This window comes from Vigna umbellata, chromosome 1, assembly GCF_029865625.1.
Source record: "Vigna umbellata cultivar VRB3 chromosome 1, Vumbellata_1.0, whole genome shotgun sequence".
NCBI lineage: Eukaryota > Viridiplantae > Streptophyta > Magnoliopsida > Fabales > Fabaceae > Vigna > Vigna umbellata.
In genome coordinates this window covers 47,849,635-47,872,685 of record NC_142165.1, presented here as the reverse complement: position 1 = coordinate 47,872,685, position 23,051 = coordinate 47,849,635, and the positions used below count along the sequence as shown (strand labels likewise).

At 31.4% G+C, this 23,051-nt stretch overlaps 3 protein-coding genes across 3 annotated transcripts; all 3 read right to left on the bottom strand.

Annotated features, from left to right (window-relative positions):
* Positions 1–185: 185 nt before the first annotated feature.
* Positions 186–4,212, bottom strand: LOC124831468 (glycosyl hydrolase 5 family protein-like). The gene is made up of 4 exons (XM_088103493.1): positions 3,601–4,212; positions 1,916–2,159; positions 1,172–1,692; positions 186–740 (listed from the first exon to the last, which is right to left on the bottom strand). Exons 1-4 carry the CDS (start codon positions 4,058–4,060, stop codon positions 259–261), a joined length of 1,707 nt encoding a protein of 568 aa, XP_087959619.1. The 5' UTR covers positions 4,061–4,212; the 3' UTR covers positions 186–258.
* Positions 4,213–5,830: 1,618 nt separating this feature from the next.
* On the bottom strand, positions 5,831–8,688 carry LOC124831467 (glycosyl hydrolase 5 family protein-like). The gene is made up of 4 exons (XM_047305461.2): positions 8,200–8,688; positions 7,407–7,654; positions 6,739–7,259; positions 5,831–6,527 (listed from the first exon to the last, which is right to left on the bottom strand). The coding sequence occupies exons 1-4, from the start codon at positions 8,614–8,616 to the stop codon at positions 6,031–6,033; spliced, it is 1,683 nt and encodes a 560-aa protein (XP_047161417.1). The 5' UTR covers positions 8,617–8,688; the 3' UTR covers positions 5,831–6,030.
* An 8,304-nt stretch (positions 8,689–16,992) lies between these two features.
* On the bottom strand, positions 16,993–22,233 carry LOC124831466 (E3 ubiquitin-protein ligase RGLG5-like). The gene is made up of 13 exons (XM_047305458.2): positions 21,902–22,233; positions 21,279–21,587; positions 20,078–20,162; positions 19,857–19,997; positions 19,651–19,764; positions 19,479–19,576; positions 18,429–18,508; positions 18,254–18,359; positions 18,047–18,174; positions 17,761–17,938; positions 17,573–17,629; positions 17,366–17,466; positions 16,993–17,283 (listed from the first exon to the last, which is right to left on the bottom strand). Exons 1-12 carry the CDS (start codon positions 21,911–21,913, stop codon positions 17,386–17,388), a joined length of 1,389 nt encoding a protein of 462 aa, XP_047161414.2. The 5' UTR covers positions 21,914–22,233; the 3' UTR covers positions 16,993–17,283; positions 17,366–17,385.
* Positions 22,234–23,051: the final 818 nt, after the last annotated feature.

The window sequence follows — 23,051 nt, the reverse complement described above, 5'->3', positions numbered from 1 at the left end:
TAACCTTTCAACTAATTTTAAAATCCGTGGAAGAAATGCAAGGAGAAACAATCGTACTTTTTTATTTAGGTGTAGAGCAACAATATTTATGCCTTTAAATCAAAAGTTCTAATTAACTTTAGTGGATTTGAACGTTTTTCACTGAAATATAACATACAACTAATCCAACCTTTACATGGCTACGCTTGTTCACAACATTTTTATATTGAAACATAAGCAAAGGATACATTTCATGACGTTAACATTGTACAGAATTTCCTAAAGTTCCCACAAAAGTTTTGATGATTCCAAAATGGACATTGCTGAGGTTGTCGAAATTGACCTCCTTCCGCTGTCAATAAGTTTGAACCATTGACTTCCAGGTTCACACTTGTTATCTTTACTCAAGCATTTACAAGTATTAGTCACAATAATGTTATTATCATCTACATCTAAGCATACATTAGAACCATCACTTAGTTTAGATGAAAGGTGCATGTTAGAATCTGATATCACTTCCCATATAGAGTTAGAATCTGAGCATGCACTGCTAAGTGTTGCAGGCTTCCTTTGTGTCTCTGCACGTATGCATAAGTTTGTATTGTTTACCAATAAAGTCTTCTGAGATGTGTATTTCCAACCATCAGAAGAAGAACAAGGACCCAGTGTTAGTGTATTTAGCTCTGATTTTCTTATGATGCACAGACCTGTCAAGGGATGAAACATCAATTTGTGTGAATTGCCTTCTATGATACCTGGTCCTGCACAATAACAAACAACACACCATCAAGTATTAAATTAGTAATCAATTAATAGTGCACAAATTATGTGAAATCTATGTAAAAAGTTCCACCATTCAAATATCCTTTTACAAGAAAGCATTTACAGTTAAGAAGTAGACTTTAAGTCTAACTCAATCTCACAATATCAATTTGTAACACGAGGTTTACACTCAGTTATATATTATAAATTAGTTTTATTTTTCACTGGTCAAAAGTTTATACATTTGCAAGCCAAAAATATGAACTCTCTGCTAAGTGTTTGGTACTGTTTAGTTGAGCTTTTAAAATAAACTATGGATGCTGATTTTGATGTACCAACATATCAGTGTATTTTGAAAGCTCTGATAGAGAAACAACATAAGAAAAATTCAGCAGAGAATCTGAAGTCGATGTTGAAGGGTTAGGTATACCTCTAAATGGAAGTTGAAGTGCACTGATTCTGTTTAAGAAACTGATACTCCTAACTTGAGTCCAATTCCAAGTAAGAACTCCATAAAACTCTTCCATTCCTACAACACCTTCTCTAAAGTAGTAGCTGCCAACAAGTGTCCAATAGGCCCAATCCAAATCAAGCTCAGCTAGCAATGCCAAAAAGCAAGTAAGGTATCGATTGTCATTAACATTGGTACCTCTCAAATCTCCACCAAACTCACTCACAAACAATGGCCATCCTTGGTCTAATAAGTATGCAGATGTTTTCCTTATATTATTTGTTATTCTTCCACAGACTTCGTTTGGGTTTCCATCAACCCAAGCTTGACCATCAGTGAAGCCATATCTGTGCACCTCAAATACTAGTTTTCCTTTGAACGTTAGGCTCACTGGTCGATCCCGAATAAATGATAAATCTGTATCGAAATTTAGACCAGAGAGAATGACAAGAACGTCTGAATTTGCTGCATGAACTGCTTCCGCTCCTCTTACCATATACCTTTCATTCAAAAGCATGACGTTGAAAAATATTTGTTATAATTTCTTGCAAACATTCATCATTATTTTGTTCTTCAGAGTTGTTTCTTAGAAGAACCCTCAATCATTCTTCTACTTGCCTTTCACATTTCTTCACCAAATCAAATGATTACACACTCTTATATAGAATTGAGCGTGATTGAATGAAAGAGCAAGAACAGTGATAGATAGTTGTTATGACTTACTTGTACCAATCATTAGCATTCTGTCTAGATCCTCGCAGTTCATTCCTCAAGCTGATACCTACGACTGTGGTAACTCCCTTGAAAAGGGTGGCCATCTTGGTGAGGCCCAATATCCACTGATCTGGGTTGAAGAAATTGTCATTGAAGAAGCCATTGCCGTCTGTGTTACCGCAACACCATCCTGGCTGGGTCAGGTGGTTGTCCAAAATCACCATCACACCATTGTCTCCAACGCTCTTCACCACTGCCTGCAACACTCATGCATGCTTCATCATTTAATTTTTATTTAACCTAATAAAATATAAATTAATTTTAATGTTAATTAAATTTAACTTAACAAAATATAAATTAAATTTTAATTAATTTTTTATTTAGATAATAGGTACTCAAAATACGAGTAATATAATATTTGTATTCTATATGAGTATTAAAATATTAGTTGCATGAAAATAATAAATATTCATAAATACTGACAAATACGAGTATTTATAATATTTTAGTATCAAACTTCTTCATTTTAATCATGAGTAACTGAGTTTCTTGTTCTTTTAAGGTTTAATAGCCAATTTAGTCCTCACTTTGGTTGAAAAATCTCAATTTAGTCCCTCATTATAAAAGTGTTTTGAATTAGTCCTAACTTTTAAAATAGTGGGTCAGATTGGTCCTTTCTGTTAAATATAAGTTAACAAAATTAATGGATGATGATGTGACACAACTTAAAGCTAACGATGGACCAATCTAACACATCAACTTTAAGTTGTGTCACATCATCATCCATTAATTTCGTTAACTTATATTTAACGAAAGGGACCAATCTGACCCACTATTTTAAAAGTTAGGACTAATTTAAAACACTTTTATAATGAGGGACTAAATTGAGATTTTTCAATCAAAGTGAGGACTAAATTGGCTATTAAACCTTCTTTTAATTAAACAAACAAGTTTTTCTAATATTAATTGAATATATATATATATATATATATATATATATATATATATATATATATATATATATATATATATATATATATATATATATATATACTCATTTATAAACAGAAAATATTCTTTTAACTTACAAGTAATAAATATTTACAAATATTAAAAAGACAAATATTTTTATCATCCTATCAAACCATGGCTTCTTCCCTATAATCAAGAGTCATTCAACTCCTTGTTTTTTTAATTACCATCCTATCAAACCATTTACTTCTTCCTTTTAATCAAGAGTCATTCAACTCTTTGTTTTTTTAATTAAACAAATAAGTTCCTCTAGTTTAAATGAAAAAGTATATTAGTTTGAAAGTAAATAAATAAATATTTATTTATTGTTACCCTACTTTTCAAAAACAAATTATCAAAAATAGTAAATTTATTAATTTGAATCTACCAAAATCGACTTATACTTCTTGACAGATTCAAATGGTTATAGCAACTTAACACGTTGAATCTGTAATTTAATTATGGAAAACGGTGCAGCCACGTTAACTGTGATGACATGATGGTTCGATAAGGACATTGCGGTGATATAATACGATAAGTCAATGGCAATCATATAATCATCACCAATTCTATATCAACCATCATCGTCATCACTCCACCATCATAATAATATATAGTTAAATCCGATCAAATATTCATTAAATATTATTTTATTTAAATAAATAAAAATATGATCGGTTTACTTGCCTGAAAAGCTTGGATGAGGGAAAGATCGATGATGGAGGGGTTGTTGCTCTGCACTCCGGCCACGGCTTCTAGGAGGCCCAGCTTCTGAAAGGAGGCTCTAACTGAGAGAGAAGCCAGAGAGTCGTTGGTTGCCAAAAGAGTGGGCCAAGTGAGCCTCACGCAGTTGAAGCCCATGGACTTTATTTCCTTCGATATGGAATCCACGGGCCTTTTGCTCAGCCCTTCCGCCACCACAACTTCCAAGTGGGAAACCCAATTCACACACGCCAGCTTCACCCTGCGCCCATCTCGGCCCACGATCCATCGGGAATCCGTTTGAAGAAAGCCCGTCACCGCCTCTGTGGTATCAAAATCTTTCACTGTAGCTCCGGGGAACAACAGTGTCGTGATTATTATTACCGGCAGAAAGAAAACGGTGAAAACCACCGCCCACCACCACCTACTACCCATTTCCATTTCAAATGAGACAGTCTACACCACAAAAACACTCACTTATGTATGTTATTATGACATATATATCACTGTTCTTTAATTTTCATTTATTCAACCGGCAAAGTTTGTTTTTTCTGATTATTTTTCTTTTTTCTTTTTAATAAGCCACGTGTGTTTTTAAATAACACTGCTTTGAATGATCCAACTTCTTTTTAAGCATTGTATTGTTAGGATTTGGATTCAAATCTTCTGCAGAATAAAACAATTACACGTCAATTTGTTCTTAACATGGGTATATGCAAAAAGAGCTTTTTATACAAAAAGTACTTTTAAAATTGGTAACTTTAAGAATAGTTTAACATGACAAATAAAATTAATTAAAAATAATAAAGAGGAGTAAAAGTTATATTTATTGAATATCATTAATTATATTATTAACTTCAAGCATTATATCATGCGACATAAATATTATACTAAATTTTTCATCTAAGCACATATACTAATATATCAAGGTGAGATAAATAGTAAAAACTTACTATATTTGACATAATTCAATTTAAAATTTAATTTACAATCCAAAACTAATTAACAATGAAAAGATGGCTATAAAATAGACACTATAACTTTATTGCACTGGAAAAAAAAATTCACACATTTAATTCTAGTTTTGTTGATACCAATCTTTTTAGGTCCTTTTTATGTCTCCATTTATGCTAAGTAATATTGTGGATTCTTTTCAATAATTTCCTATATAAAGTCATGAACACAAAATTACTTTAAACTCATGATCATAAAATTAAAACGTCAATGGTTAAAACCTTTAAGAATAATTTAATATGATAAGCAAAATTAAATAGCATGAAGAAAGAGAAGTAAAAGTCATCCTCATTACATAACATATAATGACGTTCTCAACTTAAAACATCGTACCTTGCAATAAAATATTATACTAAAATTTTCCTCCGAGAGACATGAGAAATAGTCCAAAACGTATTCAATTCAATATAAATCGATATGAATTTCAATTCATACTTAAAACAAACAAGCAACCAATAAAAAAGACATAGAGTCATACAATAATAAATCACTTAATTATTACTAGGAGATAAAAGAACATAAACACTGTTAGCATAATTTTACTAAAATCAACTTTAAAATAGTTTAAGACTATTCATATTAAATATCGATACAAATAATTATAAATAACTATAATTGTATAATTTATTTATCGTAAATCTATTTTATATTTTATATATTCAATTTTTTTATAAAAATTCAAGTTAAGTTTAACAATAGTAACTGGAGCGTTCGTTGAAAAGTGAAAAACTAAGCCCCTTAAGTTGATTTATTCATAAATGTTTTGTACAACCTGTGAAAATGCAAAAAGAAGTATTCTTTTACGACTTTATTTTTTTTATATCAACCTCTTTTCATGCTTCCTTGAGATAAAAAAGTGGTTAATTTTAGTAAATTTTACATATTTTTAGAATTTTTATCTGTAACAATTCACATTTTGTTATTCTCACTAAAAATAGACAATGAAAACGATGTTTCAGAAATGAAAATGGACAATCAAAATGAATAATAAAAATAGCCATAATATACGTTTTTAGAAAGTATTTACAAATACGAGGGGTAAGGTTAGGTGTGTGCATGTAAGGATTCATTTATTTTTTTGTTTTTTGTTAATAGATAGTGCACACCAATAATATTATTTACTAAGGAAATGAACACGATCAGTGCCTCAGCGTTGAAACATAAGAAGGATTCTTAGAAGATTTAACGAATACAATATGGTTAAGAAAATCAATATGAAAATAGTTTATGTACACGAAAGATATTCATCAGCATCTGATAACTTATATATACAGAGAAAGAAAGTTATAAAGTCTATAAGATACATGATCTGATAAAAACGAAAAGAAAAAACATATGTATATATTAAATGGAGAAGTATTGTCCAATTTTATAATATATAATTTTATTCAAGCTACTTATATTGAGCTCAATTGTTTCCATAAAAGGTCCGATGAATTTTGCATGGATGATGATGATGAGCTTGTGAAGATGGACCTCCTTCCACTGTCAATAAGTTTGAACCACTGGCTACTAGGGTCGCATGAACGATCTCTGCTCAAACATTTACATGCATTCGTCACAATGACATTGTTGTCATCTACATCTAGGCATACATCAGAACCATCACTGAGTTTAGAGGAAAGATGCAACTTGGAATCTGAGATCATTTCCCATCTAGAGTTAGAATCTGAGCATATTATCCCAAGCATGGCAGCCATCCCTTCACTCTCCGCTTCAATGCAGAAGTAGGTACCCTTTATTGACAGAATTTTTTGGGGTGTGTATTTCCAACCTTCAGATAAATAACAAGGTCCTAATGTTAATGGCTCTAGTAATGTCTTTCTTATCACACACAACCCAGTTGAGGGATGGTATATCAATTTGTACGGATTGCCTTTTGTTATGCCAGGACCTGCATGTTGTAAAAGAATAAGATAATGAAAGATAGTAAGAGTGAAAAAAAATTGGTGTAAAAGTAACAGTGAGAGCTTTCAAGTTTCATCAAGTGTTAAATTAGTATGGTATAGTTAGCAGATAACCAAGTCCTTGAAGGATGTCATGAATGGTTGAATTAATCTGTAGAGAATTGGGTGGTTAAAAAAGAAGCTTTTAGGGAGTATTACCTCGAAAAGGAAGTTGGAGGGAAGAGATTCTGTTTAAGAAAGTGAGATTCCTAACTTGGGACCAATCCCAATTAAGAATGCCATAAAACTCTTCCATTCCTACAACTCCTTGTCTAAAGTAGTAGCTTCCAACGAGTGTCCACAATGCCCAGTCCAAGTCATGCTCAGCTGCCACTGTTAAGAAGCAGTTAAGGTAGCGATTGTCGTTGACGTTGGTGCCTCTTAAGTCTACACCAAACTCACTGATAATCAGAGGCCATCCTTGGTTCACCAAGTAGCCAGAGGTTCTCATGAAATTTCCAGCCACTTGTCCACATACTTGGTTTGGGTTACCATTCACCCAAGCTTCACCGTCAGTAAACCCATACCAATGAGCCTCAAATACTAACTTTTCCTTAAATGTCACGTTCACCGCTCGTTTTTGAATGAATGACAAGTCCTTGTCAAAATTTAGGCCTGATAGAATCACAAGAACATCTGGATTTGCAGCATGAACTGTTTCTGCTCCTTTCACCATGTACCTTCAGTTCATAACAACATATTATCAGTCACGTCATATTTTCCTTTCTTTCACTTTTTGCTATAGTTGTTTTAATCTAAAACATGATCATCCCTAACAATTTTCTTTCTTTTTTAAATAGTACTACTCTTTATTGAGGTTCACTTACTTGTACCAATCGTCCACATTCTGTTTGGGTCCTCGCAGCTCGTTCCTCAAGCTCATACCCACCACATTACTGACCCCATTGAAAAGTGTGGCCATCTTGGTCAGACCCGATAACCACAAATTTGGGTCAAAAAATTTGTCACCGAAAAACCCATTCCCGTCAGAATTACTGCAACACCACCCTGGTTGCGTTACGTGGTTGTCCAATATCACCATCACATCGTTATCTCCAAGACTTTTCACCACTGCCTACAATCATAAGAAAACAAAAACAAATGTTCTCCACACTCAACGCAAACTTCAAGTAACTCTTATAATTCGCAAGTTTGTTGAGACAGCGATTTCTACACTCAACTAAGAAACCAACAAGATAGTAAAAAATTATATTATTATCATTATTATAAGGTTAACAAAATTACTCAACTATATGTTTGAATGATTTTTTTTTGTAAGAGGAAATTTTGATAAAAATTAAATAGAATTGATTTCCTTACGAAATAAATATACGAAAAATCTACATCAGACAAATTTGACGTAAAAAGTAAAACAAAAAGCATATTGTATTGAAGAATCTGTCGCAACGTAGAAGGCAATTACTAAGGAAGTTAGTTGGAGGTAGCTACTTAATTATCAAAAAACCTTCATCAGTCAATCGCCACCAAATAAGCGCCGAGACAAAATTTCTGATAAGATCGACAGCCAACAAGATAAGGACTGTGAGCGATCCAGAATAGTGAAGAAAGTGGTTACGTTAAGAAAAAATAATGGAATAATAAAAAATTGAAAAATTTTACCTGAAAAGCTTGGATGAGCGGAAGGTCAATGATGGAAGGGTTGTTGGTTTGGACACCGGCGATGGATTCAAGGAGGCCGAGGTTCTGAAAGGAGCGTCTAACGGTGAGAGAAGCCAGAGAGTCGTTTGTCACCAAAACTATGGGCCAAGTGAGCCTGACACAGTTGAAGCCCATGGACTTTATTCCCTTGGAAATGTCATCGACGGGCTTTTTGCTGAGCCCTTCTGCCACCACAGCTTCCACGTGGGAAACCCAATTCACACAGGCCAGCTTTACCCTTCGGCCATCTTGGCCCACGATCCATCGAGAATCCGTGCGGAGTGGGAGAGCCGTCACTGCCACGGGCCTAACTTCAAGTATGGGTCCTCCGGAGAACAATATTATTAGCGCAGAGAGAATCTTAATGAGCAATTCCATTTTGTTGTAACTATTTTTAGTCTTGTTTGCCTATGACATGCGCATCATATTCTGCACTATAGATTCTCTGCACGTTTGTTCAACCCAATATATACATGATGCGGGATCAGTGATGTGGCAAAATTGAGTTTTAAAGTTTAAGCCACTTCTTTTTTTTGGAGTGATACTAACTTATCATTTAATACTTAAGGTTATTTAATATTTTTTATGCAATATCTTTTCTTAGGATCATTAATAATTTTACTGTTATATATTTTTTATTAATTGACTTTTAATATTTATTAAATAAAACTAATTTGATTTATTTAGTGTTGAGATAGACTAGGAGTACTAAATGTTAAAATTTAGATCATTTTTTATTTTAGGATCTTATAGTGTTTTTTTTCTTTCGCGTTCTACCTTTTTCCTTTTCCCTTCATTTCTCACCAGTTCTAAGTTTCTACAAAACCAAATTTCAGACACCTAAACAAAGTTATCAAGCTATTACGTACCCATAACATTTTAGGACTCCTTAAATAACAAAATCAAAAGAAACATTCTAAACAAATTATGTTTAAAGAAGACATTTTGAAAAAGTTAGAGTTTTAAATTTATGAAGATAAAAAACAAGCTAGAGTTTATCAGGATTTGGAGGGAAAGTGATGTGAGGAAAGTGAAAAAAGGTGATGAGAAATGGGAGAAAGGGAAGAAACGTTAGAAAAAAATGAAAAGAAAAAAGCTAAAATTCGTCTATAAAAGAAATTTTAATATCAATTTATGATAAATGACCAAATTAATAAATTAATTAAAATTCAATTGATAAAGTATATAATAACCAAAATGAATTATAATAAACTTAAAAATAAGAACTAAGTTACTAAAAAGACAAGTTTTCTTAAATTACTCTCCGAAAAATGATGGTTAAACTCAAAGATAAAAACAAATAGCATTTTAAAAAAATAAAGAATTAAACTTAATTATATCTAAATTTATTAAATAATTTTTTTTTGTCTCGTAATACTAATTATATAATTTTTTGTAATAATTGTCCTGTGCATTTTACCAAAATGTGCAATGTAACCGATTGTTACTATATATACTCTAAATTTTAAAAGCATTACGTTTACATCTTGATAAGTTATAGTGAAAGAGGTCACTGCAATAATTACAATACGATATAAGAAATCTTCATAACTATTTTTCGATGTACAAGTTTTTACAATTTTATCTAGTCTGTATTTATAATTATTTGTGTTGTTGTGATAATCCTTATTCTACATAAAAACTATTTTTTCTTTTTCTATTTAACTAATGTGATCATTTTGTTATAAATTTTGATGCGTGTTCTGATTCAGATATAGGATCGATAATTTTCACAAATACTTCTTCATATTTTCTTTTAAGTTAATTTAGATCGTTTTGAACACTTTTCACTCTTTGTTTCAATCTTTCTCTATTCAAGTAATTAATCTGATCAAGGTCACAGTACAATCTTAAAACTCTTAATAAATGCAATAACTTACTTTCTCACCTTCGACCTTTATTTATAGGTTTCGAGATGAATTTGTAATTAGTGAAATCCTAATTACGGCCCAATGATGACCCATTTCCAACTAAGTAATTCTTACCAGTAATCTTGATTAGGAACAATGTTTAAGTGTTCCTATTGTTGGGGGTTGTCCAACCTCTTTGTCTCCCATTTCCATGGTCATGCGATCAACTACGAATGGTACCTTGACAATGTTGACCATAGCTCATTCATGTCGATCGTCCCTTCTCATGATTGTAGCTGTGGCCAACCGCTCTATAGATTTGTATCGCCATATAGTACATGTTCAATTTACATATAAAAAAAACATAAGTTTTGGTTAACCTAAGTCTATCCTAACTTAATTGTTGTGATATGTCCTAACATAGGATGAACGTGAACTTGTCCCAAATAAGTGAATGTGAGCTTGTCTCATGTTGGATTAAGTAAAACCTAAGTTTACTCAAATCAATTTGAACTCATGTTAATTCAGTTTGACTTTATCTAAGACATATTTGACTCGTCCTTGATTTAGTTTATGAAAATTGTAAATCAATCAACTTAATTACTAGAAACCAATTTAGCTAAAGACCAATAAAAGTTCAAGAATTAAATGTAATATATTTTGTGGATTATTCAAATTAGAAAAAAACATAATTATTCCAATTAATTTTATTTCATTGTAATTAATTTCAAAATTTGTTTTTATAATAATACTCCTAACCAATCTCTTATATATATATATAAAGACTTAGAAGAAAAAAACAGTGTATCGGACAAAAAAAACCTCACTTCTTTTTTCCTTATTTTTTTCTTCAATATAATTTAGAGGTGTATTGTTAGTTTGAGTCAAGTAACAAGGTGTCTCTGCACATTCTCACTTAGTTCTCTTGTTAATATATTTCACATTTTCTATTTAATCCTCTAGTTTTATATTATCTAAATTGTTTTTTTCATTTATGCCCTCAATCTAATTTTTTTAACTACTTGTTTAGCCATTTTATTTAAACTTAGTACTTCCTTTTATTTCACAATTGCATCCATAATTTTAATTTTATTATATTCACTCACATATTAACTCATACATCACTTTTATATTCATTTCTTTCCTATCATCTTTAATATATTTCAATCATTCTATAATTGGCATATAATTCATTTGTTTTTTTATTTAATATTACATTCACTTTTTGGTTAGCATTTCCAAAGTTAGTTATATATGCATTCAATTTTTTCTCATCATTGAGTTTCAAATACTCATAACCATCTTCATCTATTTATAGTTCTTAGTTTTAATTTAATTTAACATTTTACAACTTAGTATTTCCATTCACTTATGTAATTTTATCCAATTTTTCGTAATCATTATAAATTAATATATTTTTATTTTAAATTATTTAAAGCACTCAAGTTCTCTTTATTTTAATAAATTTAATTTTTTAATTTTTTATTATTTTGTTTCGATTTATTTATTACTCTTTTGTTTTATAATTTTAAAAAATGTTTAAAAAAATTATAGTTATTTAAATTTGCATTATTTTGTTTCAATTTATTTATCATGTTTTTGTTTTCTAATTACTAAAAAATTAATTATTTAAATTTTTATTATTTTGTTCCAATTTATTTTATCATTCTTTTGTTTTATAATTATTAATATATTGTAAAACAAACCTCTTTTATTTACTTTTAGAGATAATAATGTTTAATAATGAGTACATATTTATAATTATGCTTTTATGATATTAGAGACAGATTAGCTATATTGTATTAAATTAGTTAATTTATTCAAATTTTATCAATATTTTGTGGGATTAAAATCTTGTTTTCAATATTCAATCAAATCAAATAGACTGAATTTAAAATTAAAAAAAAATATAAATTTCTATTTAAAATAAATTCACTTAAATAAAATTAAATTAATATAAATTTAGATAATTATGAATTTGATTTGATTTTTTTTTCTAATATCATTCCAATAACTTTTTGTCTTAACCCATTTAAATAAAAGTAGTTTCACTCCGATCATTTACCAAATTACTTTGAATTGGTCCATTTGAAAATAATAAATGTGCTTTTATGTGGAGTTATTGTTTTCCTAACACCATTGTCTCTCCATTCACTCAACCTGTTAGGGTCCACAAAATGGGTTTAATTTGGTTTTGAAAGCACAAGAAGATCAGTTTACTTTCTCAATATTTTAATAATTTCAATGAAGAATGGGTTAATGTAAAAAAAAAAAAAGTAGTACGTTTTGATATATTAGATTTATTATATATATATCCTTTTGAAAATAAGAATTATCTTAAGATGATTAAATTTGTACTAATATAACAAAAAGTTAGATTTTATATAAAAGATTATGCAAAATAAAACTTGAAATAATAATTTTACTATACTAAATATGTTCATAATTGATTTCGATCCTAATTATTCTCTTAGACCAAAATATAACTGTATTAGAATAAATTAGCAAAAGAAAATAAATTTGAGTAGATTGCCTAAGGAAATAAATTTTTTTAAGGTTTAATGTCTCAATAGGTCCCTATTTTTGTTCAGAATTTGAAATAGGTCCCTTTATTTTTTGGCGTCTCAATTGGGTCCTTATTTTTGTTAATTTGATGCAAATAAATCCTTTCCGTCAATTTCATCAAACGGCGTTAATGAATGTGTGACGTGGCCTGAAGACAGTATTGACACGTGTAAGGCCACGTCACACATTCATTAACGCCGTTTGATGAAATTGACGGAAAGGATTTATTTGCATCAAATTAACAAAAATAAGGACCCAATTGAGACGCCAAAAAATAAAGGGACCTATTTCAAATTCTGAACAAAAATAGGGACCTATTGAGACATTAAACCTTTTTTTAATTTATTCATTTTAATTCATTACACTGGTCCAATATATATGAAGAGTTGAACTTCTCTAACATGAAAGACAATATCAAGTTTCTTTTAAACATATGTTAGTTCAAATTTCTTTTTTCTATTTAATATGAAACATTTTTAGTTATACGGGTTAAATATGTTTTTCGTCCCTTAAGTACCATACAATTTTGGGTTTAGTCCTTACTCAAAACTTTGATTGCTTTTAGTCCTCATAGTTTTGAAACTATTACTATTAGTCCTTAAAATTGAAGGACGTTAACTTTTGTTTGATGTGACAAACGGCGAGGCCACGTCTTATGCCAACTTGCCTCTTCACTCTCTGCCATGTTGCTTGTGCTTGAGAACTTTGTTCATCTTCTCCAACAGAACAACCATGATTTCGCTTCTCGTGCACCGTCACCCCAATCGCGCAACAACACAAGTCGCATATCAAGCAAGCATCTCCATTCTTCACCTGCAAAGAATCCAAACAGCGGAGCCCTTTCTTCTTCCTTGCGAGTCATCCATGACATTCCCAGAATCACCTGAAACTCAGACAAATTCAGAAAACGCGAGCAACCCCAATCGCAAATCGCACTGTCCGGAAGACGCACACCGAGTTCGCTCCGACCAATCGAGAACCACGACCAAGTGAAATCCCAAATCGCGAGTGTTGCGACGAACCCTAAATCGCCTAAGCCTCTTCGTTGTCGCGCCTTCATCTCGCAAGCTCCCCTGCAGTGACGTCATCCTCCATCAACGCCACCTTCAACGCGCAAAATCCTTACAAGTCGCGACATCCTCCCTCGCGTCATCACCGTCATTCAGATGCGCCATCACCTGCAATAGACCTGCAAATCCAAAAACAAAAGTTAACGTCGTTCAATTTTAAGAACTAATAGTAATAGTTTCAAAACTATGAGCACTAAAAGCAATCAAAGTTTCAAGTAGGGACTAAACCCAAAATCATGTGATACTTAAGGGACGAAAAACATATTTAACCCTAGTTATATTATTGCCTTCAATTATTTGACACATTGCTTGTATCCATAAACTACATATTTAAATATCTTATTAATCTTAGGAAAATATTGTTTGTTTATTATTCGTATAAATTTTCTAATTTAGTTTCATTTTTATTCTATGAAATTTTAAATAATTTCAGTTTTGGTTCTAAAAAATATTTTAACATTGAAAAAAAAACGTTATTTTAATATCTCGATTATAGTCAAAAGGCTAAACACAATTTAATGAAATAATATCTAGTGTTTAAAGCTTTAAAATATATATATTATTTTGAATAAAGTACAATGTTTTTTTTATAGTTTGGTTGTTCAAAATTAACTTCATCATGAATATTTTAATATCTATCTATAATATTTTAAAAAAATCTAAAATTATAATCAAAAGCAAAAAAATTAACTATAAAAAGAAATTTTAACACACTTAATAGTAACAAGTGATTGCATTTTATGTTGATATTTGATTAAGTGAGAATGACACTTGACACTGTCAAGATAAATACCTAATAAAATTATCAATCTATTTTCACTTATAATTTTGAAACTTATTTACTTTTTTAGTCTCGTTTATTATTTCACATCTCAACAACTATTTCATTATCAAAATATCCCTATCACTTTTTATATACAAAAAGTCCCTCATGGATAATCTTCATCAATCTCTATTCTAAATACTAACTCATGAGCAACTATATGTGTATAAAGAGACCATGACATCAATGCATTTAGAAGTAGGTCGCTTCTTGTTCTTATATGGTTACGATGGTATATGAAAGACTTTTTTACGGAAATTTTGTCAGTTGCGATTAGTTAAAGAGAATTATTGTCCTAAACGTAGCTTCAAGTGGTATTGGATCTTTATTGCTTCCTAGAGGTAAAACTACTTATTCTACTTTTTGCATACCTATGACTATCAATGATGAATCAACTTGCAACAGTAATCAAGAAAGTCTTTATGCTAAAATCTTGATGAAAACAAAATTGATTATATGGGATGAAACACTTATGATGAGCAAGTTATGTTTTGATGCTTTTGATAAAACCTTGAGAGATATTATGAGAGTTAAAAATGAACATTGCACAATTCTAAAACTTTCAAAAAACATGAGATTAAAACTACAATTTCAAATCAAAGTGCAAGAGCTATAAAAGAATTTGCTGATTGAATTCTACAAATTGGAGATGGACATACTAATTTGAATGAAAATAGTGAAGACAATATTTGTATATGCTATCAGATCTTTTAATTCAAGAATCTGAAACACCTTTACTTTCTTTAGTGAACTTTGTTTATCCTACTTTATTAAGAATATCATGAATCATGAATCGTGGTTTCTTTTATGAGGGGTTATACTTTGTCCTATAATGACTTTATTGAATAGGAAATGATTTGATTTTATCTTTGATACCTAGTGAAAAAGAAACTTATTTAAGTTTAGACGCTACTTACTGACGAAGATAAAAATATTCAAGGTGAGTAATTTACTCTAGAGTTTCTCAATGATATAAATACTCAGAGATTTCCAATCATAGGATTAAATTAAAAATTGGTGAATTTATAATGCTTTTAAGAAACATTGATCAAACAAATTATCTTTGTTATGGTAAAAGATTGCAAGTCAATGATTTTGGGTTATTTATACTACAATAATAACAGAAAAAAATGTTGGTCATAAAATATTCATACCAAGAATAAATTTGACTCCCTCTTATTCTAGCATGTCATTCAAAGGAGACAATTTCTTATATGTCTATGCTTTGTCATGACAATAAACAAAAGTCAAAGACAAACTCTTTTTAAAGTTGCACTTTATCTTTCACGTCTCATATTCAATCATAGACAACTATATGTAGTAGTTTCTGGAGTGAAAACAAAAAAACAGATTGAAAATATTAATTTTGGATGAAGATGAAAATGTAATCACTACAACTACGAATGTGATTTAAAAAGAAATATTTAATAAAAGATATACAAATTAATCTTACACTATTTCAATTATTTGTCAATTATTGTATTGTATTCTTTTGTTTTTTGAATCCCATTTTAAATCTAATAAAGTTGTATAGGTTTTATATGTACAAATTATAATGGTCTTCTAAACAATGAAATTCAGTAAACAGTTCTTTGTGGATGTTCATAACAAATACATGCATAAATGTTCAAAAAGTTGAAACTTCATATTAGACAAAACAATGATTCCTACAATCAGTATTGTCATGATTCTGAATGTTCAAGATTGTTGTATTCACTTATAAACATTATAAAATTGATGTCTCTTATTTTAAATCGTATTTATCATCACTAGTTAAAAATTAATATCTATTTTTAACTTCTTGATTTTTTTTTCAATTACTTAAAAAAATAAAACTCATTCATCTAAAAAAATAACCCTGTGCGTTTGCACAAGTCAAAATACTAGTTATAATTACATGAAAGACAAAGCAAAGCAATTGTTTACTAATTTAAATGGTTACTTGTAAAATCAAACCATCTGTCAATTATTTTCTCCCGTTAAAGAAAACAGTTTGAGTGACACCCAAGTATGGTATTGCATTGTCATAGTGTATAAAAGTGCCCTGCACTTCATTTTTCAGGGTTGATTGAGATGGAAGAGAAAGAAATAAGAGAAAAGGTATAGACAGACTGACAGATTTAATGCAATTAAAAGAATTAGAAAGAAAGAAATGGGAGCATAAGTAAGACAAAAGAGAGAATGAAGGTCACACAAAAGTAGAAGTAATAATCGGGTAGGTGATTTGATGCAACCTTACGGCACGTTCTTTCAGAAAATGGCAACTTAATCTGTGTGGTGCGTGCACTCCATGGCTTTGCTTTGATAGAAAAAAGAAGGGGACCAAACTTCAGACACTTGCACTAAGGTAACAGAACAAATAAATAAGTCATTGATTGTTTCGGATATTGTTGTTTATGGTGATTTTGTGGCAAGGTAAAACTATTGGTCATCAATGACAACGGAGTGAAAGGATAAAGACAAAATAAAAAACTAATAGTTCATGGGTGAATCGGCTATTCTACAGTTCACATGGTTTACACTGAAGAAGAAAACTAAAATATTATACATAAAAAGATCCCAAGTAACTTTTTTACAAGCAGCTGGCTTCAAAATATGACTCCTTTCAAACGCACAAACATCATATATACAATGAGGCAACACTCACTCACTACTGCTCGATTTCACTTCGTACAATACAAGGCAAAAAAAATCTCTATTCGTGATCCAGGCCAACCCTACTCCTATCTTTGTTACCCTGCCGGTGATGCATCATGTTAATTTATGACTTATTAAATCAATTAAGCACTCGATTAATAACACTGTTAAACGTAACTAACCTTCTCCCATGCAAGGTTAACTAGTAAAGCTTTATTCTTGTAGTGATTGTGCTTCGGCATATGGGGCAGAATTCGAGGTTTTCTCCACATTCGCAACAAGTCTGCACCATTTGAGGAAATAACAATAGGACATAAAGTTAATACAATGCCCTATTGATAGTATTACATTCAAGATGAATCGTTTTAGCATATAATTGAACATGTTACCTGATGCCCGCAACCAAATGCCATATCCTTCCCGTTAGTCAGACAAATTGGACAAACCTGCAAAATTAACCGTGTATATGTAATCATTGTCAACTTGTTGTACGTGACAGAAAAATCTGATGAAAGCAAAACTGTCTCAGGATTATATGAAAGTCAGATCTAATGTTGGAAAATAATGGTTTAAATACCTTGTTATCATATAAGCCACCTGAAGACGATGCCATGTTAACATTATCAAAGTCAGAATACGTAGGTGCACTTTGCTGAGAACTGTTTGGACGAAAAGATGTTGTGCTGCGGATAGAAGTCCTCTCATAATGAGGTGGAGGCAGAGGAACCCTGTCCGGTGAATGTCCCCTCCGTGCACTAATTTCATACAATGAAAACATGATGCAAATTCAATTATTACCCCAATAGAAACTTTTACAATAGATTACGAGTACCAGATTTTTCCATATAATATTCATTTATTACCCCAGGATGCCATGATCTATAGTTGCCTTATATTGGGAAGGTATCTCCATCAGAGCTGATAGAGCAAAGTCTGTCTCTTTTCTTCTTGAATCTACATTCCTTGACATTATTTCTGTAAAGTTCACAAACTACATGCAGCCAAAACTAAAATATTCACATTTCGGCAAAATAGTAGGTGTAATTATGGCCAAGTGAATTAAACCAAACCTGAAAATTGTCAAATGCTCGGGCTGGAATGTTATCATCAAACTCCTTCATCATTTCCCACGGTCCATCACCAACCCCCACCAAAACTATTGAAAGTGGATACTCACTGCAATTTTAAGAGAGTATTAGAATTCAGCGTGGCCATTCCTAATTAGAGAAAACAACAAAATTTTACCTTGCTTTTACAATTGCATCAATTGTCTTCTGTTCTTGTGGACTTAACTGGCCATGTTGCGTGTCAACACTTCTGGTCACCTGTGCCAAAATTTTAGGTATTAACTTTTTTAGATCTTAAAAAAGGAATACCTGCGGAAAAAATTACTTCGGATATATTGAAGCACGGGCAAAAATTAAGGGCATTTCGTACTAAATGAACACTAAGACATTTCATATATGAATAAAAAGATAGAGATCTCATATCTCACTATAGAAGACTACATCCTATTAACACCCATTGAAGATGCAAGATAACTGTTTTTTTTTTCTACTTGACCAAATTTGTTGGCTAATGTAATTTGATGAAGAGGGGGACAACATAGGAGACCTGCCCATGCCAGGAGATTCTTTGACAATCCAAACTACAGTCCAAAAAGAATGCTGGTGAAAATTGTGACGGATGGAGTTGCTTGTAGCTCCAAACACTAACAACATGTTTATTAAAGGTCCAGCACCTCTTGATATACGCAATAAACTTCATCTAAGAATGTAATTTTAGGCTTAGCTCAATTTTACAAAATCTATATAAATGAGGCGTGATCCTCACCTTTTATGAAATTGAGTTAAGTCTAAATCCACATTTTAAAACAAATTTTCTAATAATCTCCCAGATATAACTATTCGTTCAATGATTGTATGTCTACAGTAATTCCTTCTGAAGTTCAACTCTAATGTCCATCTAACAATTAATCATGTCTAAATATTGTAGGGAACAGATGTAATTCAGACACATCTTGCTAATCTAACAATTATCAGTTTTCTTCTGCAGCCTTGTCAATGGCAAGATATTTGTGTCGTAAGGTAGATATTATTGTTATCAAATACAATGCTAAGCAAACAAAATTTGCTGTTGTGACTACTAAAACTTTTAGTTGTTTTATCTGTAATACTTAAGAGTCATGCTCGCAAAGGCAGCGTGATTACTTCCAATGAAGTATTTGATGACTTGTGCATATTTAAACATGATAAATGAATGTTCTTTTTTATATGAAATATATACTAAATATACCTGTCCATCAGCAATTATTAGCAAGACATGATATTGGCCCCCACTTTGTTCAACTATAGTCATAGCCATCTCAATAATAGGAGCAAATGAAGTGGGTCCTGTGACACAAATGCAATGAGTTATGCTGAACCGGATTAAAAATGCTACCTAATATTAGTGGTGAAGGCAACACCTGCTAGACGCAGGCGAGGAGCAATATCTCTATATCTTGACAGAACTTCTTCAAATCCATTGCAGAACCTCTCATCTGAATGGAAACTAAAGACATCTTGATCATGCGTTGATGCTGACAGGAAAAAAAGACAAGAAACACGATCAACTTTGCAATTTGGAAACAAAAGCAATTTGAAAAGCATCGAGATTTATATCAGGACCTACCGTCTCCAAAACCAAAACAAGGAATCAAATTATCGTCATCAAAAGCACTTAAAGTTTTCCCAATAATCGTGATTGCTTGTTCATAAGGATTATGGTCACTTCCTATATGATGTAAGCTTTTTCGGTTGAATGACCTCTTCCCTGGTTTCAAGGTGAATTATCCCAATTTAGTGCCACAACTCAAGAAATCCAAGCGTCAATACATGTATAAGAGATAAAACCTGTCCACTCGTTGCTCTTTGTAAAATCAATGCCAACAATGAGGTTAGAAGATTCGAGTCCAGCGTGCGAAAGAGCACTCGTAACCTGTGCGAAAATATTTCATCATTTGACAGAATAAGGTGTTCGTTCTGTGAGTTGTAACTGTATGAATGGTAATGTTTGGGAGTGAAACAACTAATAAGAATAACATTATTGACTAAACTATTATTTGTGTTATCATTTGTTTTGGATATGTAAATACGAGAAAAGAAAAAAGTAACTAAGGCAAGGTACAGTAATCTTCAACCAAATATTTTCTCAAACCAACATTGTTGCACTCTTGAACTAGTTTGTTCCGAGAAAATGTACTGGCTACTGACCAAGTTTTCTCTTAACCATGTGTGGCCAAATCAGACAATGATAACATCGATACTGCTTTCAATATTATAAAATGAATTATGAGATGTTCAGCTGATTCATGCATACATTATCGTGAACAACAGTAAAAACGAGAAACAATAGTCTCTTAAATAGCTCTTCATTTCAGATGAACTTGTTTAACTATACTCCGTGGCTTGAATTTAAAGATCATGCCAAGTTTTAAGATCAGCTGAAGTATAAAGGTCTGATTAAAAAAAGGGGTAGAAGTGTCTACGAAAGCTTTGCTCATAGACTAAAAAAGCAACAATTCTAGGCGAGGATCGCCAGATTGTTTTTCAACATTCAGTATTTTATATACATTCTCTTTTTCTTGAATACTAACAAGATCGTTTTGGTGTTCCAGCTCTGACAATGTTTCTAACACCCTTTACTGTGGAAAAAGTAACATAACAAAACGAGGAATTTCGCTTGTTTTTTGTTACAAGGAATCCTTATTGAGACCTAAGAGATTAAATATTTCGATTTTCAACGTGGACAATCATAGTAAAAAATTTGAAGTCCGATTTCAGAAAAAATATTCTGATCCCTGTCTTTTTTCCCCTCCCTTTCTGCTGACTGCTAAGACTTAAAACTTTATAATTGAACCCGTTCACATTATCTTCTGAAAACGGTAGGAAGGCATGGACTAGTTCGGGTCAATGTCATGAGGTCCCAAACCCCCAGGTCCATGTCCCCCTTTCTTACCGAATACAGGAGTCAATGATAGAAACAGCCCAAATATTACACACAATTATACCTAGGAAAATCACAACAACACTGCATAATCGAAAATCAAACTACCTCGTCAAGTGAATTGTAATCATCAGCTATTCTGGAGTATCTCCTATCCAACCTCCTTTTTGGCTGTGAATAGTCGTGGAATGGAGGGGGGGCACGGTTATGAAGAGGCGTATGATAATTATTTTGTTGTGGGTAAACGTTTGGTGTCTGAGGGTATCCATAGGTATCCCATGAAGACGATGAACCAGCAGATCCATACGATGAAGCATGCCTTCTTTCACAGACTTTCGAACTCTTACCTCCCATGATCGACTCCTTCAGAATCAACACAAGCAGAAACAAAACAACCAAAGCAGTCCAAGTCTCAAGCTACAATTGCAAACATGTCAATTGTCAAATTAAAAACCTAACACACACATATATATGTTCACCGAATAAGAAATCAAAACCTTACAACTCTGATCAGCAATAAAATTATGCAAACCACAAATTCTTGGAAGGTAAAACTGAATGGTGCATCTCACGTCGAAAGAAAAACAAATATAAAAGAGTAGACCAAGAAAATAAACTAAGTCGCGAACTAAGGAAGAATGAAGACTGAATCAAATGAAACCGACCGACGTATCAATCTTTTTCCACAAATGCTGCAATGAAACATAAACTCTATTGAGTTTTTTCCATACCTCTAGAAGCATTGTTTCCACGAAAGATTTGCAAATGAATTGTGATAGAATTAAGAACACGGTGGATATGTTAATGAATCACGCTAATCACGTAACCTAGAATAGCTTCTCGTTGTTGAACTAAATAGGAGGAAGAGGACAATGAATTAAGAAAACTCCTGTCAGAAGGAAACTAAGCTAGCAAGGTCAAGTCAACTACACCTCTTCAAGCTTTTCCTCTAATCAACTATTTATAATAAATTAAGTAAAAACCTTAATTAAAATCATACTACAGGACAATTAATTAACAGTTTAGTTGATGAACTTTGTTTACATCTGCATTCAACAAATAAATGAATATTGTGATAACAAGTGAGTGATTATGCATTAGTCAATTCGCACCGATATTAGGAAATTGAGACAAGAAATTGTATTTGGATTTATTTATTCCTTTGTTGAACAGGAAGAGGAAGTGGAAGTTACTTTGTGTTTTCCTGTATCGTTCTCTGTAACGTAGGCGCTGTCAGGTAAATGTTTACGCGCTGATATGGAATGTCCAAACACATTCGCTATGTTCGTGGGTCCTACTTTTCCAAAGGACGTAACTTCCAAGAAATGCCTCTTCTACTAAACTACATCCATAGTCAATAAAACCTCTTTTCATAAAACTACTTTCTGAGAAGGGAAGAAGAAGATGGTGAGTGGGGACTACAAAACACCAGCATTTATTATAATTATAAAAGTTAATAAATATCATATATTTTTAAAAAAATATTTTAATCTTTTATGAAAAACAAAAAATATAATTATGTAGAAATTAAGAATCACAATTTACTGGAATATGTTACACTAAATTCCTCTTATTAGAATTAAGAATCACAATTGACCTCTCCCAAATCTTTGAAAGCCATTCGTGCTTCAATAGCTTTAACTTCAGAAAAATTCTTGACTTTTGTTTTTTCATAGTTTTTTTATGTTTTAACTCAGATATATTCAGCTGTTTTTTTTATTGTTTCAAGTTAATATTCATTTCTTTTTTTTTTATCTTTATAGTATTTGTTTATTATTTGCATATCTTTTCATTGAGTTTAAACTTTTATTACATTTTTGTTATATATTTTTAAACATACTGTTAATGGTATGAAAACTGATTATTTATCATATAGTTAAA